The 18,036-nt window shown below is 53.9% G+C and overlaps 1 protein-coding gene across 1 annotated transcript in view; it reads left to right on the plus strand.

The window, feature by feature from the left end:
• Positions 1 to 13,976, plus strand: part of RASGRF1 (Ras protein specific guanine nucleotide releasing factor 1) — a 41,546-nt gene extending 27,570 nt beyond the window's left edge. The window contains exons 12-27 of the mRNA XM_026709325.2: positions 1,067 to 1,197; positions 1,461 to 1,543; positions 2,208 to 2,456; positions 4,822 to 5,195; positions 5,698 to 5,823; positions 6,058 to 6,231; positions 6,429 to 6,535; positions 6,643 to 6,755; positions 7,135 to 7,195; positions 8,758 to 8,861; positions 9,196 to 9,280; positions 10,711 to 10,908; positions 12,080 to 12,159; positions 13,106 to 13,223; positions 13,395 to 13,463; positions 13,546 to 13,976. Coding sequence (XP_026565110.2) covers positions 1,067 to 1,197; positions 1,461 to 1,543; positions 2,208 to 2,456; positions 4,822 to 5,195; positions 5,698 to 5,823; positions 6,058 to 6,231; positions 6,429 to 6,535; positions 6,643 to 6,755; positions 7,135 to 7,195; positions 8,758 to 8,861; positions 9,196 to 9,280; positions 10,711 to 10,908; positions 12,080 to 12,159; positions 13,106 to 13,223; positions 13,395 to 13,463; positions 13,546 to 13,638 — 2,165 coding nt within the window. The 3' untranslated portion in view covers positions 13,639 to 13,976. The remainder of the gene's footprint in view (positions 1 to 1,066; positions 1,198 to 1,460; positions 1,544 to 2,207; positions 2,457 to 4,821; positions 5,196 to 5,697; positions 5,824 to 6,057; positions 6,232 to 6,428; positions 6,536 to 6,642; positions 6,756 to 7,134; positions 7,196 to 8,757; positions 8,862 to 9,195; positions 9,281 to 10,710; positions 10,909 to 12,079; positions 12,160 to 13,105; positions 13,224 to 13,394; positions 13,464 to 13,545) is intronic.
• Positions 13,977 to 18,036: the final 4,060 nt, after the last annotated feature.

Genomic DNA, 18,036 nt, shown 5'->3' on the forward strand with positions numbered 1-18,036 from the left:
CAGGAAGCCAAGGCAAGGGCAGCCGGCAGCTCTACGAGGAGGAGGAGACCAGCAGCCTTCCCGGGCGTTTCCCACGGCCAAAGGAAGGCTTTGGATGCCTCCGCTCATGACCCTGGGAGCTGTTCTTGGAAGCACAGCACGAGACGGGGGCTGCCGTGGGGAGGAGGGGGACATTTCCCTCTCAGAATAAGAGAGTTGGAAGGGACCCTGGAGGTCTTCTAGTCCAACCCCCTGCCTAAGCAGGAGATCCTATATCATTTCAGACAAGTGGCTGTCCAAGTCTCTTCTTGAAAGCCTCCAGTGATGAAGCTCCCACAACTTCTGAAGGCAACTTCTGTTCCACTGGTGAATTGTTCTCACTGTCAGGAAATTCCCCTTAGTTCTAGGTTGCTTCCCTCCTTGACTGGTTTCCATCCGTTGCTTCTTGTCTGGCCTCCTGGTGCTTTGGAAAACAGGTCGACCCCCCTTCTTTGGGGCAGCCCCCCAAATACTGGAACACTGCTGTCATGTCACCCCAAGTCTTCCTTTTTATTAGACCAGACGTACCCAATTCCTGCCATTGTTCTTTGTATGTTTTAGCCTCTAGTCCCCTCACCATTTTCGTTGCTCTTCTCTGCACTCTTCCCAGAGTCTCAGCACCTTTTTATATCATGGTGATCAAAACGAGAACCAATATTCCAAGTGTGGTGTTACCAAGGTTTTATAAAGCAGTATTAACACTTCACGTGACCTTAATTCCGTCTTTCTATTAACGCAGCCGAAGATTGCATTGGCGTTTTCAGCTCCTGCTGCACAATGTTGGCTCATATTTAAGCGGTTGCCCACTAGAACCCCAAGATCCCCCCAATTACTGCTGTCACACAAGAGGGTGGCTGCTGCACATTGAAGGAGCTGCCCTTTCCATCCCCAAGCGGGTGAAAATGACCAAAAGGAGCCTCCTGTTGCACATGCTGGAGGCTAAAGGCTCAGCCCAGCCTATTCCCTTCCTTTCCCTCCCGCCACGCTCTCTCTTCCCATGATCATCTTCTTAAACTGTTTCTCTCCTTCCTCAAATAAAAACGAAAAGGATCTGGGCAAGATACGGAGCACCTTGACTTCAAGATCGTGGTGGAACCTAAGGACACTGCACCGTACACCATTATCCTGGTGGCATCATCCAGGCAAGAAAAGGCCGCGTGGACCAGCGACATCAGCCAGGTGAGGAAAGGAGAGTTACACCCTAGAAGAATTTACACTTTCCCTCCAGCCGGGGTGAGGGATGTTAGGACCTGGGGCTGTAGAAGAATCCTTCACTCTTTTACAACATGCAAGGCATCCTCGGGACTAAATCAAAGACGAAGAGGAAGCAGTTGCCAAGTGAACCAACCCTTACAAGAGTCCCATAGATCCACTGGGAAAACCACACAACTGCTTCCGGTCCTATCCTTCCTGCTTCCTGAAACCTCTTTTCCCTGTTTCAGTGTGTAGACAACATCCGATGTAATGGCCTGATGATGAACGCCTTCGAAGAAAATTCGAAGGTGACTGTTCCGCAGATGATCAAGTAAGGAATGCAGTTGTGTTTGTCTAGAGTTGTTGGGGGTATTTTTGGTGCAACCCCTGATTTATCAAGTCTTCCTGCCAACAAAACCATTGATAACACAGGGAGCCGGTACTACCACTTCTTCTGGGTCAATTGCTCTATTTTGAGTAGCAGTGTGTGGACTGTGCTCCAGAACTAGGTGAGGCCAAGGGCAAAAACCGCGGCACGTGTATCTTTTCAGGCAACACAGATGCTCACCAGTGTCCCACTGGCCTGAACCCCAGAGAGATGGAGAGAAAACTGGATGGGATGTTTTGGCTGGAGCCCAAAAGCCTTTTAGAATAACAGAATAACAGAGCTGGAAGTTACTTGAAATCATATCAATGTCACTAGAAAATGAATGCAATTTAAAAGAAAGAAATGAATTAAGTACCTCTGGATTGTTACCTATTATTGAATAATGCTGTAGAACATTTTGGGATTTTCTGTAATGAGAAGGTCTCATGGGCTCCTTTCCAAACGGTGCCTCTGCACCTGGACTCCAAGCCCCCTGCCCAGCCCCTTCCTCTCCAACCCTCGGAGGTTCCGGCCACTGAGCATCTCTGGTGCCTGGAAAGATACAGGAGCCGCCACAGGTGAGGTCGGTTGGCTGTGCTTCTTCTCTCTGTCCCTCTCTGTTCTCCAGGTCAGACACCAGCCTGTACTGTGACGACGTCGACATTCGATTCAGCAAGACCATGAACTCCTGCAAAGTCCTCCAGATCCGCTATGCCAGCGTGGGGCGTCTGCTGGAAAGACTGACAGACCTGAGATTCCTCAGCATTGACTTTCTCAACACCTTCCTGCACTCGTACCGAGTCTTCACCACAGCTATGACTGTGCTGGATAAGCTGATCACAATCTACAAGAAACCGATCAGTGCGATTCCTGCTAGGTGAGTCTTTGGCAGCCACGTGGGTGAAGCTCAAACCAGGCAAATGAGGCTGAGAGGAGAGGGAGGAAGAGGGAGAGAGGGAGAGAGAGGAGGGAGACAGAGACAGACAGATAGACAGAGAGAGAGAGATGGGGAGGGAGGGGGGAAGGAGAGAGGGAGACAGACAGAAGGAGAGAGGGAGGAGACGGAGAGACAGACAGATAGAAGAAGAGAGAGAGAGAAGGAGAGGAGGGAAGGAGAGAGGGGGGAGACAGACATAGAAAGAGAGAGAGAAAAAGTGAAGGAGAGGGAGGGAAAGAGAGAGGGAGACAGAGACAGACAGACAGAAGGAGAGGGAGAGATTGAGATTAGCTTTGTTTGGTCTGAGGGACATTTTACAGGACATCTGGGGCGTCTTGCTTTAGTGAGGTGAGAGCTACCAAGGAGCCTCCTGCCTACTTGTGGTTCTTGAACTAGATCAGGTGGGGCCTGGCCATCTCAATTGCCAGGTAAGAGCACTTCCTAAAGAAAGGCAGGCCAAATTCCATGTGAAACAGACCAAACAGGATCCAAAAGTCATGAAAAGCAGCTCATGCCTAGACTCAGTTTGGCAGGAGGTTCGACCCAGGGGCTTCTTAGTGGACCCATCCCACTTTCAGCCCCCATGAGTTGCAAAGCGTTTCACGGCGTGGCTGGCAGTGGCCTCCTCCCTCTGGCCTGGGGAAGGAGCATGGAACCTGCTGGCAGTTGTAAAAGCTACAAGTAGCTCTCCACTTATAACCAGACTGGGATTTCTATCCCCAAGCAATGCAGTCATAAAGCGGGACATCGTCTAGGGGCAGCAACCCTGGGCACTCCTGGTTTGTGTTGTTAACCAGTGGTGGGATTCAAATTTTTTTACTACTGCTTCTGTGGGCGTGGCTTGGTGGGCGTGGCAGGGGAAGCTTCCTGCAAAATCCCCCTTCCCTCCCCACCCCACTAACCTGCTTTCCAGCTCCGTTCTCCTGTGCAGGACAACCAAACGAGACCCAGCCGATCAACTGGGACTCCATGGGAGGCAGAGAAGAGATGGGGTTGGCGGGGCTAGTCACAGGTGGGATTTGCTGTTGCTCCAAACTACTCAAAATTTCCGCTACCGGTTCTCCAGAGCCAGTCAGAACCAGCTGAATATCACCTCTGTTGTTAACCGAATTCTACCTGGCCATGGACCCTCCTTGACCCAGGCATCCTGGCCTTGGTCCTCCCCAGCCTGACCTTCAGTAAGGCCTCCAGCTGCTGGGCCTGCTTGGTCAGCAGCAGAAGCACCAAGGTGGCCAAGGCAACGGGGCCAGAAGGGCTGGGGGAGGGAGGCTGGTGGAATGAGCCGACTGCCCCTGTGGTCATAAGTTGCAGGTGGGCTACCAAGCAGAACCGGTTGTTAACCTTCTAAGCAGTTCGGAAAACTGGTTGTTAGAAGAAGTTACTGGCCTAATCCTGTAAGGAAGGCAGGAAGGAAACATTCTGGTGTTGCTTACAGAAACTGCCTCTCCGTTAACCCTTTTTACATTCTTGGCAGGACTAGACATCCTATCTCAGGAACGTCTCTGGAGTTTTTTTCCCCTCCTTAGCTGGTACTTTGCTTGTGTGGAGGGACCATTCAAAGCTAGAATGGCACTGAAAAAAGGGACTTATGATCATTTTTCACACTTACGACTGTTGCAGCATCCCCACAGTCATGAGAGGCCAGGCGAGGAGATGCGTACCTCGATGTGAGTGATGTTGAGTTGGCCACGCCCAGCCAGTCACATGACCACCAAGCCATGTCCACCCAGTCACATGACCACCAAGCCACACCCACCAACTTAGCCATGCCCACAGAACCGGTTGTTAAAAAAATTGAATCCCACCCCTGCTACCAAGTGCCTGATTGTTGACCCTGTGGCCACAGAGGTGCTTGCAGCAGCCATAACTTTGGGAACTGGATGCAAATCCCTCCTTCCAGGGCCTCTATAACTTTGACTGAACAAATGGACCCCCTGCTGGTGAACCCTCCAGGCTCAGGGCTGCATCCGGTTGCAGATCTCGGGGGTCCTTGGCCTGATTGGATCTCACCAACCTGGTGGGAGTCGGGGGGGGGGGATGAACCACAGCCCCTCAGCTCTGGATCTCCTCCATCCCTTCTGCCGATTCACCTGGGTCTCTTGGTGAAAGAAGAGACCTGGGGAAAGGTGGCCTTGACCTCATATTTTTTGAACTGGCTCAAACTGGTCGAATTCTCTTCTAAGGGGATTTGGGGCTCACGCTCTTCTCTCGGGAGACTGTGGGAAGCCCTGTGGCGTTTGGGGAATTCACGCCCTTGCGTAGAGGCGCCCCAGTGAAAGCTTTGTCCCTGGATGTCTTCCACCAGGTCCCTGGAGCTTCTGTTTGCCAGCAGCCAGAACACGAAACTCCTCTACGGAGAGCCCCCCAAGTCTCCACGCGCCAACCGGAAGTTTTCCTCCCCTCCCCCTCTGTCCATCACCAAGTCATCCTCACCAAGCCGGAGAAGGAAGCTGTCTTTGAACATCCCCATCATCACGGGAGGGAAGGCCCTGGAGCTGGCCGCCCTGAGCTGCTCTCCCAACGGCTATGCCAGCATGTATTCCTCCACCATGTCGCCCTTCAGCAAAACCACCCTGGACATCAACAAGCTCTACGTGTCCAGCAGCTACTCCAATAAGATCTCCGATGAGGGAGAAGCGGGCCCCGAGAAGGCCGAGGAAGCGCTTCTGACCAAGACAGGTGAGCGAGTGCAAGACACGGTCAGGAGGAGCCCCAAAGGGACGGCTTCAGCGTCCGCCCTCTGCCCACCCGGGAGCCCCAGAGCCACACAGGGGGCGGGGCTCTCTCTCTTTGCACACACCAGGGTTAGTGCAAAGGTGCCAGGTGGGCAGTGAGGATTCATGCCCCCCCCCTTAAAAAAGGTCTCAGGAGACAGGCCAGCCTGGGAAGAGGTTTGGGCGACCTTCTCAAGGGCCGGCCTGGCCATCGCAGGGCTCTGGATTCCGGGTGCTGCTTTCGGCATCCGGTTAATTTCGGTGAAGAGATCTGGCAGACCGAAGCGAATGGCTTCTACCCCAAATACCTGGGTGACTCTGCTGAAAGCAGAGAAGGGCTGACAAGTACGGCCTGTTCATCCCCCTGGCCTTCAACGCCTCCTCCCCCTCCTCCTCCTCTTGCTCCTCCCACAACTTGCCCGTCAGGAGCATTGGGGAGAAATGTCTAACGCTGCTGCTTCTGCCAGGCTCCGAGGAGTCTCCCCGAGAAGATTCGGCCTTTGAGGCAGCCCAGAGTGAGGAGGCAGACCCAGAGGCATCGCCCACCAAGTCTCCCACAACCCCTAAGCTGGTCAGAGGCAAGAACTCCTCAGGTAAGCTGGCTGTGGGGGAGGGGCCCCCGAGAAGCCCCCTCTCCTCTGGGCTGGGAGCCTCTGTGGGTGGGGCTGATCCTGGCCCCCATGGAGATGCAAAGGGTCCGTGTCAGCCCTTGGGGGCTGCTGTTTTCCCCGGTGGGCAGGGATTCTGGTCCCCCCGGGGAAGCCACGGGAGAGACTGGCCACGTGGGATCATCCCCCTGAATTGCCTCCCCCCCCCGCCCCATGCAGAGTTCCCTTTGTTCTCCTACAACAATGGAGTGGTGATGACCTCCTGCCGAGAGTTGGAGAACAGCCGCAGCAGTGCTCTCTCGGCCGCCTCTGCGTTCGCCATTGCCACGGCTGGAGCCAACGAGGGGACCCCAACCAAAGAGAAGTACCGCCGAATGTCATTGGCCAGCCCAGGTGGGAGAAGAGGAAGGGTCCTCCTCTGGGCCGGGTGGTTCCTGGGCCCCGCAAACCTTCCGGGGAGCCTTGGAAGGGCTGCTGCCTGCGGGAGGAGGCCAGGCAATGGCTGGAGCCCTCTTCCAGGGCAGGGCAGGCCATAGAGCCTGACCCCTGGGTGGGTGGGTTCCCAGGCTGACTCTCTCCCCCCCCTGCAGGCTTCCCTTCTGACCAGAGGAACAGCGACAAAGAGTTTGTGATCAGGAGGGCAGCCACCAACCGGGTACTCAACGTCCTGAGGCACTGGGTCTCCAAGCATGCCCAGGTAGGGTTGGAGGGCCTTGCGTGATCGGAGGCCCCGGGCTGCAGGGCCCTGTGCTTGCCCGACCAGCTGGGCCTCACTGGGGCTCGTGGACAACCTCCCCTTGACAGGACTTTGAAACCAAGGCGGAGCTGAAGTATAAAGTGATCAGCTTCCTGGAGGAAGTGATGCACGACCCAGAACTCCTGACCCAAGAGAGAAAAGCCGCCGGCAACATCATAAGGCAGGTCAAAAGGCGGAGCGGTCGTCTCACTCTTGCCACAGATCTGGGGGTCTTAATACAAGGTGGGGAGGGGCTGTGGGGGAACCGGTCTGGCCCCCGAGTGCTGGTTGCCCCAAATGCTGCCCTTCTTTGGGCCGTTGGCTCAGGGCAAGTGTCTGGTCTCGCGGCCTGACTTTCCAGGGGAAGGGAGAGGGTGTTTGGGGCGGCTTCGCCTTCCTTTGCGGTGAGGGGAAGAGACCCCCGTGATCCCTGTCCCTGGGGCTCCGTATGGAGAAGCCCTCGGCTTCCACACAGGCCTCCCCCAGAATCAGCGGAAGCCTCCCCGTTCTTGTCCCTGGAAACTCACAGCTGCGCTTCTCCCTTTCTACCTGCCTGCCAGGACCCTGACCCAGGAGGACCCCGGAGACAACCAGATCACCCTGGAAGAGATTCTGCAAATGGTAACGTCTTCTGGGGTCCCTAAGTGGGGTCACAAAGAAGCCTGTGTTGGCTTGGTTTGTTGCCAAAACTAGGAGCCCGTCGCATTTCGAAGCCAACGCTGGGCTTGATAGGCCACAATGCGAGCCCAGTATAACCATCACTAACAGTGCAATTGTGAAGGTTGGCATAAAGTGGAGGCGTTATGGACTGTTGGGGGGGAAGGTTGTTGTCTTCTAGCCACCTCGAAAGGGAAGGTGGGAAGGTGAAGCCAGAAGGTCAGCCCCTGAAGCCTTGGTGTGGCCTGAGCCCCACTGAGGCCCCAAGAGCCGTTCCAGAAGTCTGATGAAGATCTCCATGATCTTCCCTCCTTGGAGGCCTTTGGGTTGCACCAAACTGTGACCTCTTGAGCCTCCTCGGCTAGAGGCTGCTTCTTGGTAGCAACCATGGAAACAGGTCAGAAATTTGAGCAGAAGCACATCTGAACGGGAATTTGAAGCTCAGACTCAATGTCAACTGGGCAGCACTACCCTGGCTCTTGTTTGCAATCCTAACTTGTTTCCTAACTTGTTTGCAATCCTAACGGGACCAGCATTCACAGCCTCCCACTTTTTAGCCTGGCACCTTAACCACTAGACTAGACCGCATTGCCCCAGCACAGGAGGGACAGAGGCGCTTTGGGGGGGCATCTCGGGGCCCCAAGGGGCCATTTGTTTAGAAGACCCAACTGGATGGGGCACCTGTTTCGATCCAGTCCTTTGGAAGGGTGGAGTTGAGAAGACCAAGGGGCCTAATGGGTGCCTTAAGCCTTCTCCGCATGGGCCCCAAGTGAGGCCATGTCAGCCCATGTCGGAGATGTTCTTCAAAAGAGACCCGGGCTCTTCATTGCCCACCCAGGAGCCAGGATGAGAAACAGAGGCCGATTGCCATGCGCATGCTCTATGGATCCCGTCTGCCAGGCGCTGGGGGAAGCGTGCCAGAGAGGCCGGCGTCTCTCCTGGGCTGGGAGGCATTTGCCTCTTTGGACTAACCGCCTCTCGGTCCAAAGAACGGCTTGTAGGCAATGTCTCTCTGTCGATGGGTTCAGTTAATGGGAGCAAGAATCCATCCAGGCCCAGGAGGATTTAAAACTTTTCTGACTTCCTGGATTTGTTCTCCCCGCCAGGCCCCTGGTGTGGCCTTCTTGACTGGGTTCCTGGGCCTGGCGTGGGTCTCAGCCATCGGGGAGGGGATCGGGGGGCAGGTCAGATGGGCTCTTGTAGGGGAAAGTTCTCCTGGCCACAGCATGCACTTCACCTCTTGATCCACTCCCCCCCTACGTGCCCCCCCCTAAATATTTGGTGCTGCTTCCTTCATATATGGTCTGGGGGTGCAGAAGTGCAGTTGGAGCTGCTGCCTGTGGACTGGAGTGTCCTACCCTTTGGGGTTCCTGGCCTGGGCGTGACCCCCTTCCCTCCCCAAGAACAGGGAGAGGCTGAGTCTGTCAGGATCCAGCTCACTCTGGCCAGCTTCTCTGAGCGGGTTCTTTGGCTTCACCTTCACCTGGGGACCCCCATCCCAGCAGTCCCTTCTTCTCTCATTCCAGGCTGTGGGGGTCAAGGCAGAACCCTTTGAAAATCACTCGGCTTTAGAAATAGCTGAGCAGCTCACCTTACTGGATCACCTGGTCTTCAAGACGATACCCTATGAGTGAGTACCGAGCTCTTTGACGTGCATTTGGGAGCGCAGCCAAGATGGAAGACGCAACGTGGCATTCAATGGTGGTGGTGGGCTGTGTGTCCTCTGGGTGTTTTTGCAAAGAGAGGTCCGAACAAAGGTGAAGATGAATGTGTCGTAGACCCCTGTCACCCCCATCACAATTCATGGGGGATTGTGGGAATAAGTCTGCCTCCCCTGCCCCACTTGCAAAGACCTTACAAGGAGACCCCCATTTCCTCCAGAACTTCCTGTGCAGGACAAGGAGGGTCAGGCAGGGAGAAATTCCGGAGAGGGCTCAGATCATCCCGAGACCTCTTGTTTTCAGGGAATTCTTTGGACAAGGGTGGATGAAGGTGGAAAAGAACGAGCGAACACCCTACATCCTGATGAACACAAAGCACTTCAATGACGTGAGTGCCGCTGCGGTGGATCCAAGTTCGGTGGGGCTCAGAATTCAGACTTTGCCCGTTTGCAGAACCTGCAGTAACTTTGCAGGGACTCTTCTTCCTCTCGCTTGTCCAGATCCACCTTATCCCAATGGTCCCCTGTTCCTACTGTAGCATGCATCCTGCACCCCTTTAGCCACTCATTAGAGCAAAGTCTTTGTCTATTTCCTTTGGTTGGCTGGTTGGGTTGTCTGTCAGGTCCTGACTGTTGTTGAGGCCCCTGTAGGGTCCTGGCTAGGGCTGGGGCAGGCCAGGGACCCTGAAAGACCCGTCCAAGTTTGCTGTTGACCCAGGGGAAGCTTTGCGTGCCACTCTTTGCTGGAGCCCTTGGAGGACCAGGGCAGGCCTCTTCTCAGGTCCCCACCCTCCTCTCTCCTGGGCGCTTCATGGAGTGGCGTTCTGGGATTTGCAATGTCATCAAGAATAACAGTATTGAGCTGCCATTTCTAAAAGAAAGAAAAACTCAGGTGTTGAAATTTTAATTTCATTTTGGTGTACGTGAAGTCTTGTAAGCCCCTTTTGTATAAGGCAAAGCACCCTCAAAGGCAAGTTAAACATAGTTTACACAAACCCTACCGGAATGCAAGTTCAGGAAATGTTGCTCATAGACTCTTCGTATGCCAACACCCCCACCCCCACCCTGGAAAAACCACCCTGCCCCCACGGAAGTTCTCCCCTCCAAGGCCGCTGCCCCCTGTGAGTCAGAAGCTGCCTTTGCCCAGGTGGATTGGGGGGTTGGGGGGGGGGCAAAAGTGCCTTCATCCCTCATTCGGAGTTTAGTCCCCAGAGTCTTCCCTTTTTGTCCAGGATAGGTGGGCAAAAGAGGATTTTCACAGATCTTTCTTCACTCATGTGAGAAGCACCTGCAACTTACGGACATATAACATTCAACACTATTTTAAATAAGTTTAAAATAAGACCATAGAAATATAGTAAAAAGTATATAAATAAATTGGATGAAATCTAGATGCCATCTGCCCCATCTTGGGCCACGTCAACAGCACTTTCCCTCGTCAGCACGACGCCTTCCTCTGCCCGCCTTGAAGGGTCTCGCCTCTGCAGCAGCCCTTGCGGGGTGAAGCCAGGTGCAGGCTCTTCTCTAGGGAAGCCCCATCTCCTTAGACTGTCCCTTGGCCTCCCTACCCCGGTGCATACCCTCTTCAGCAATCTCCATGCAGGGCAGGCAGTGGCAGGGTTGTGCCCGGAACTGGCGCTTTCCTTCTGCTGCGGGCAGAGAAGACGAGGGGCAGCCTTGCCCACCAGTGCGTGTTTGAGCTTCCCTCAGCCCGGTCTCCCCCTCTCTCTTTGGAGGCGAGGGGCTTTTCTTATCATTTGGGGCTGCACCCTTCCGGGGGCTGTAATGTCCACCCTCCGCTCCCTGACGACCCCTGCAGATCAGCAACCTGATCGCCTCCGAGATCCTCCGCAATGAGGACATGGCTGCCCGGGTGAGCACGGTCGAGAAGTGGGTGGCTGTGGCCGACATTTGCCGCTGCCTGCACAACTACAACGCTGTTCTGGAGATCACCTCGGCCTTCAACCGCAGTGCCATCTTTCGCCTGAAGAAGACTTGGATGAAGGTGTCAAAGCCGGTGAGGAGCCCACTGCCAAGGCTGCGCAATCGGGACGGGGGCCTTGGGGAGGGGACTGTGCCACAGGGGCCCTCCTGTACACACCTCGTTCTCCTGCTTTTCTGGGAAGGGGATCCCTAATCTTGTGTGTTTGCACACTTCAGGAAGCCTAGCTGGCTGGGTTTTGAGCCCCTGTGCAGCTTTGGGTGATGGTGTCCTTCTGGAAAGAGCAGTACCGTCTGCCCCACTGGACAGGTTTTCAAGGGTGCTGTTTACCAGCCAGGGTGTCTCTGTGACTTCAAAATTGTGGTCCCAAAGAGGGAGGTTGCAAGCAGGAGGCCGTCGTGTACACGGGGGTGGCTTTACTGCTGAAAAAATGCCAAGATCCACCTTCCTCAGCCTCCATTGCATTGCCTTGTCCCTGAGAGTGGTGAAGCCCCCACTGCCCACACCAACAGCATCTGTGTGGCTCAACGGCTTCTCAAGCTCCTGCCACTTCCACCCTTTCGGCTGGCGCAGAGTCTCTTTTTTTTGGTGCTGATTCTTACAAGGCCCACTGGCTTCATTCGGGGCCCCTGAGTCTTTCCCCGTTTCTCCGTTTCCCCATCTGAGCTGTCCTTCACCCCCACCCCACACTTCCAGGACTGGCCATGAGAGCTCCCACCCCCGGCAGAGTTCACCGGTCACCTGGCCGTTCCGCTGTTTCTTCCCTGACCACAACGATGTGAAGAGCAATCAGAGCCTCTGGCAGCACTTAACGCCTGGGGCCAAGGCTCTTCTCGCCAGGCTGCTTCAGGCTCCTCGTAGGGCCAGGAGAAGCCCCCACCGGCAGGGCCCTTAGCAGCTCTCTGCCCCCAAAGGAGGGGGCTCTTGCTTTGACCCCTAATGAATCTGTTGGCCTTTGCATTCCCCCCCCCCCCGGCCACTTTAATTCTTCTTCTTCCTGGACTCATTGTTTGATTGTGGCTCCTTGGTGCCCTCTCTGAGCTGAGTGGCTTGCTTGCAGGCGTTTCATCACCTGACTAGGTAACCTCATCAGTGCACATCAATGTTGTTTGATCCTCAGGCTCTGCAAGGCCGCCATGGGCTCCAAGGCGTTTCCATCTCACCGTTCTGACTCCCCCTTGGACAGGGCCTTTGGCCCAGGCCCCCTTGCCCCTTCGGCTCCTCAAACTCTTCCCTTTCTCCCCAGACCAAAGCGGTGATTGATAAGCTGCAACGGCTGGTGTCTTCGGAAGGACGATTTAAAAACTTGAGGGAAGCTCTGAAGAAGTGAGTTGCCCCGGCTGCTCAGGCGTGTGGATCGGAGGGGCGGGAGGCTCTTGCCCAGACTGGGCAGCTGGTGCCTGGCAGAAGTACCAGGCAGACTCCTGGCGGGCAAAGGGGGCCGAGAGACAGGCTGCACCCAGCCCTGGCCAAGTAGAGGCTGCCACGGCAAGAGCCGGGCACGTGGCCAGCAGGTAGGGGAGCTCCGCCTGCCCCACCAGCTGCCCCACCCAGCACCCTTGGCAGGGAGGGGGCGTTGGGGGGTTGCCAGGCCTTGGGATGCCTCTGACCGAGCAGGGTCCCGTCTCGTTGCAGCTGCTGCTGCTGAGGCAGAACAGGCCACCTTGGGTGGTCCAGCTCCATCCCAAACAGCAGAGGGAGGGAAGAGATGTCTGTGTGTGGGGGGGACGGGGGGCTTTCTCCTAGCTTTGGGCGGGAGCCCCATTAACTGCTTGCTTGCCTCATTTCTAGAGGGGGTTGGGGGAGACTGACCTTGTTTGGCAAAAGCATGTAAGATCCGGCTGAGGTTTTTAAGTGACCCCGTTTCAGAGTTTCCCACTTCAAAAGATGGGGGAGTCCTAGCCTGCCGTTAGCTTTTGAGGGGCAGATGCCCAGGGATGTGGGGGCCCTCATCCCTGTGCTGGAAGGTAGCAGCAGCAGTGAGTCACATCCGGCTGGGGATTCCAGAACTCCTAAAGGTTATTTCAGTCTTGGTGACTCAGGCAAAATTCTGCAGACAAGCAAATGCTGGGACTTGGCTGGCAGCTTAGATGTGGCCAAAAGAACCAGGAGAACGTAAGGCAAATGCCTCCTCCTGCGGCCAATTCTCCTGACCCAGAGAGCACGTGGAAGCATGGCAGTCTGTCCAAGGGACCAAACAGGCTGCTTGTCTTTGGGAAGCAGCCCTGTTGCCTTTGTCCCGCCAACTGAGCTTCTCTTTTCTGCCCCTCAGTTGTGACCCGCCTTGTGTCCCTTACCTGGGCATGTACCTCACGGACCTGGCATTCATTGAAGAGGGCACCCCCAACTACACGGAGGATGGCCTGGTGAACTTCTCCAAAATGAGGATGGTGAGCTCCCTGGCAGGGGCACCAAACTGCCCTCCCCCGAGCAACCGCCTGCCTGACTTTGCCATAACACCCCCAGCGTGGTGCTCCCCCGTCCCGTCCCTTCTCCCTGGGCCCACCGCCTGCTCTTTGGCGGCCTTTCAGCACAGGGACCTCCTTCCTCTCTCCCTGCAGATCTCCCACATCATCCGAGAGATCCGGCAGTTTCAGCAGACGGCCTACAAGATCGAGCATCAGGCCAAGGTAGGATCCTCGGGGAGGACCCTCTTGGCCCAGCCTTGTCCTCCCTCGGCCTCTTCTGCCCCTGCCCTTCTCTCTCTTCCAGGTCACTCAGTACCTCCTAGACCAGACGTTTGTGATGGACGAAGAGGGTCTCTACGATGCCTCTCTGAAGATAGAGCCGAAGCTCCCCACCTAAGAACAGAGCGGCCCAGGACGTGGGGGTCTGTCTTGCCTCTCCTCGCGGTCTCTTCCTCCCACGGCCTTTCCTCCCTGCCCCCTCCCAATCCTTGCACTGTCCACAAGCAGGCTTGGCTCTGATCAAGCCTATTTTCTTCTTTGTTGACTCTTGGGAGCAACTGGACTGGAGGATTCAGGACTGGGGCACCGAGTTGCCCCACTCGCCCTGGAGCCCCTGTTTTCCTGGCTTCTATACGCTGCCCTCAGGCTCCCGTAGTGCGGAAAACTCGGCCTCCAACTGAGCTACTTTGGACGTTCTTTGGCTTTTCCAGAGAAGCTTTGATGGCTTCCATTTTGCCAGGGTTGTTGCGTTCTCTTCGGAGCCCATATGCCCAAGGCAGGCAGGGAGGCCGGCACAGCAGAAGGCACCCAGGGTTGGGTTTCCTGGTTCACACCTCCCATCCGTATTTGGGGGCACAGGGCTCCTCCAGAGTTCCTGGAGCCGGTTGGCTTGTGCAAGGAGAGCTCGGGACACCCCCGTGGGACTCTGGGCCTCATATGGCAGGCCTGGGGGGGCGAGGGTTAAAGGCCATTTGGACTTCCTGCCTTAGGCCCTGAAAGGGGGAGGCCCCCTGTTCCTTTGAGCAATTCTACTGCAAATCCCACCCCCCCACTTTGGCGCTTCTGTCTGTATGCTTCATTGTAGACATAGTGACATGTCTTAGTAACATGATGTACAATTAGAGGGGGAAATGGCCAGGTGTTTTTATTACATATACTGTAATCCTGTCTAACCACTTGCTAGCAGGAATATAGTAATGTAGTGCTTATTCTGTGAATATTATCATGTATTTTTTACAGTGTACAGTGTATAAACCCAAGTGAATTTTTGACTAGCAGGCATGCTCTATGGGAACTGACTGCAGAAACCTTTTGCTGTAAGCAATACCCTCTGGTATGAGAATTGTCTTTCAAGACCTGAAATATTTCAACCTGCAGCTTATTTGGAAAAGAAAATTTCCATTTTTTTGTAAAAATATATGTTTCCTGATTACCTCTTGCTAATAAATTTATTCTATCTCAGGGTGAACCCTGGCTTTGGACATGTGTACAGACCAACCCGCAGGCCAGAGAGGCAAGTTTTTAAAGGAAAAAGCAGAAGGGGGGTGGGAAGGGGGGGGGGAGTTTTGGCATCTCTAGCACAGCCCACTTCAATTGGGACCCAGGGAGGAGGAGGAGAGTTCCAGATTGCCGTCTGGATGTGAAGCTCTGGCAGAGCCACAGAAGAGCAAACACAGGCCTAGTTTTCAGAAAGGGGGATGCGCATCTCTTTCTGGGAAACTCCAGGTACTTCGATTAAGACCTACTCCGGCCTGGTTGTGGGGCCACAGGACCCTCACCGTGTTTTCAAGTGCAGCCTCCACGTCCACCCCACTCCCAGTCACAGCGATTCCTCCAAATGGAACTTCCTTGACTCCCAGGGCAAACTGGCAGCTGATCCACCAACATGGCAGCCTACTGGGCACTCTACGGAGAGAAAAACATTCCAACATTGGATCAGAAATCCCCTATTTTGCAGCCATGCCACTCCAAAGCCCTCTCAGACCAGGTTCAGTTAAGGATGGAAATATGGGTAGAATCTATCGATCAGATTAGAGCTGGAAGGGGCCTTGGGGGTCTTCTCGTGCCCACTCCCCACTCCAACAGGAGACTCTATACCATTTCACACAAGGCTTCTTCAAAGTCTCCAGTGATGCACCCACAACTTCGGAAGGCAACTTCTGTTCCACCGGGTAATTGTCCTCACCGTTAGGGAGTTTCTCCTTAATTCCAGGTTGCTTTTCTGCTTGATTAATTTCCATCCATTGTTTCTTGTCCTACCCTCCGGTGTTTTGGTAAATAAATTGACCCCCTCTCTTTATGGCACCCTCTCAAATATTGGAATACTTCCATCATGTCCCTCCTAGTCCTTCTAGCTGAATCCAAATCCTGCAACCGTTCTTCAGATATTTAGTCTCCAAGCCTTTAATTATCTTCATTGCTCTTCTTTGTACTTTTTCCAAAGTCCCAACTTGTTTTTTGTAATGTGGTGACCAAAACTGGATGCAGTATTCCAGGTGTGGTCTTACTAAGGCTTTATAAAGCGGTACTAATACTTCACGTGATTTTGATTCAATGCCTGTTTATGCAAACAAGGGTTGTATTCGCTTTTTTGACTGCTGCCACACACTGCTGACTCATGTTTAAGTGATCATTACCTTCGCCAAATTAATAGGAGCAGGTAAAAGGGGGAACCGATCCATAGACCCCGCGTAGAGCCCATTCCTACCGCCAAGGCCCAACGAGGATCTGCCTGAGGCGCAGCAGGGAGGCCCTTTGGACGGGTCTTTCCAGAGCCGGGAACAACACGACGGCTTTGGGCAGAGGGGCGAAAATGGCTGGAACGAAGGAAAAAAGGGACGGGATTCATTGGGATAAAAGCGGGAAAGGGGGCGCTTGGGGCTCTGCATGGCAACGCAGGGACAGCGTGGAGGGAAAGGCAGCCGCTGAGCCTCGAAGGAGCCCCGCGGAAGGCACCGCTTTGGCCTTCATGATCACAGGGACAATTTTTGAAGGGTTGGGTTTTTCCTGGCCTGGCAAAAAGGGATCTGAGGTGAGGCGCCCTTGTCTTGGTGCCCAAGGGGCCTGGTGTGTCCCAAAGCATTCCTGGGAAACTGTCAGCTGTGATTTAAATCCTCGAAACTAGATTATATTAATAAAATACTTAAGCCCAATGGAATTCTACACAAAGAGATCAACTAGATCTACAGTATCTCATATTAGATAACGTATATGGGACCCAACTTGTATCGTACAGTAGTGTATAAGCTCATCCATGGATAAGCTGACCCTTGAATTTTTAACCAAAATATCATGAAAAATGTACTACCTGCAGAAAAGCTGTCCCATTAAGTGTTTGTATGTTATTGTTCGTTAATGTTTAATCCAACTCTTATTCTGTTAATGGCTAATCCACAAACTCTTTGTTTTTGTGGGTTTGGGTTTAAAGGTCAGCTTATTTATAGGTGGGTTTATTATGAAGTATATACGGATATAATGATACTTTTTGTTGTTTTAAGCGTTAGTGCACACACCCAGGGAAAATCTCATCTGCAGATAAGGCAAACCCTATTTGGGAGATGGACTTTGCATCTAAAATGCAAAGTATATGCAGGGTGGGCTTCAACCGTTGTTACTACCGGTCACCGCGGGCCTCCTTTTAGAGTTTATAGGTTTTACTGTTGTTTCTTTTGACTACATTGTCGGACAGCACAGAAGTTTAATAAACCACCAGTTGTTCTTCTCATATTGTGGAACCAATCGGCTTTTTTCTGCAGCTTTAGCTCGATTTGGAACTTGGGCGTGAGCAGCTTGTGGTGTGTTTCATAGTTAGCACCTGACCGGGTCTTTGCTCTTACACAACTGAGCTCTTCCGCTTCCTTGGGGCCGATTTGACTTTTGTGTTCCCTATGTGGTGTCCGCAGGGCTCGCTTGGCATGCAGTGGCCTATGGGGTGGAATATCTGGCCGATGGAGCCTCTTTTGAGGTTAACTTCCCCAAGTCATCGGGCCAGTTCAACGTCTACCTTTGTTTCTCATCTTGCCTTCCGGTGCTTTGGAAAATAAGTTGAGCCCCCTCGTCTTAGAGGCAGCCCCATTTGCCCAGAATGGGATAAGTTCTGGGCAGGGGGTTGGACTAGAAGATCTCCAAGGTCCCTTCCGTCTACGTTCACAAGTACCTTCTAATAAACTTTGTCAAAGAATCAAAACACTTTTGTGTTTTCCCCCCACTCTGAGCAGTCTGACAGAAAGCAGCCACCCACCATTTCCCTGATGCTTAATATGGCAATTTGCAGTAGTTTCGTTTCATCTTTCTGTGGGTTGCGCTTCCCCATGTTCCTCCGGCTTCTTTGTTTCACTGTTAATTCCGTCTTTGCAATTTTCAGATCTTTTCCTCTACGGCATCATCAGCACCTAATCACCCCAGAGGCTTTCACTGAGCCATGCTGCAAACACCGTTAGCACCCTGAAAAACCCTCAGGGCCTCCTTGGCATCCGGAGGGCCACATGACCCCAGGAGCCATCAGCCAAGCGCCTGTGTGCCCCTCAGCTGTTTGATGTTTTCCCTCCCGTTTCCTTGGATCAACATCCAGGAATCCTCCTCCCATGCAAGAGGAACCGCCACTTTTGCCACAAAAGGGACCTTCCGTGTCTCCCCTCCCCCCCATCTGCTTCTATCACTTTTTAAAATTATTTCTTATTGCTTATTGATTTAGCGTATGGCACATGTTAGTCAGGGGTCACTGAGGCGGCTGCCTGCCTCTGTGAAAGGGTTTTTCTCGGGACGCCTGAATGCTGGTAGGCAGTTTGGGGAGGCT

The sequence above is a fragment of the Pseudonaja textilis genome, chromosome 13, assembly GCF_049901715.1.
Source record: "Pseudonaja textilis isolate UNSWEBS1 chromosome 13, rPseTex1.2, whole genome shotgun sequence".
Classification (NCBI taxonomy): Eukaryota; Metazoa; Chordata; class Lepidosauria; order Squamata; family Elapidae; genus Pseudonaja; species Pseudonaja textilis.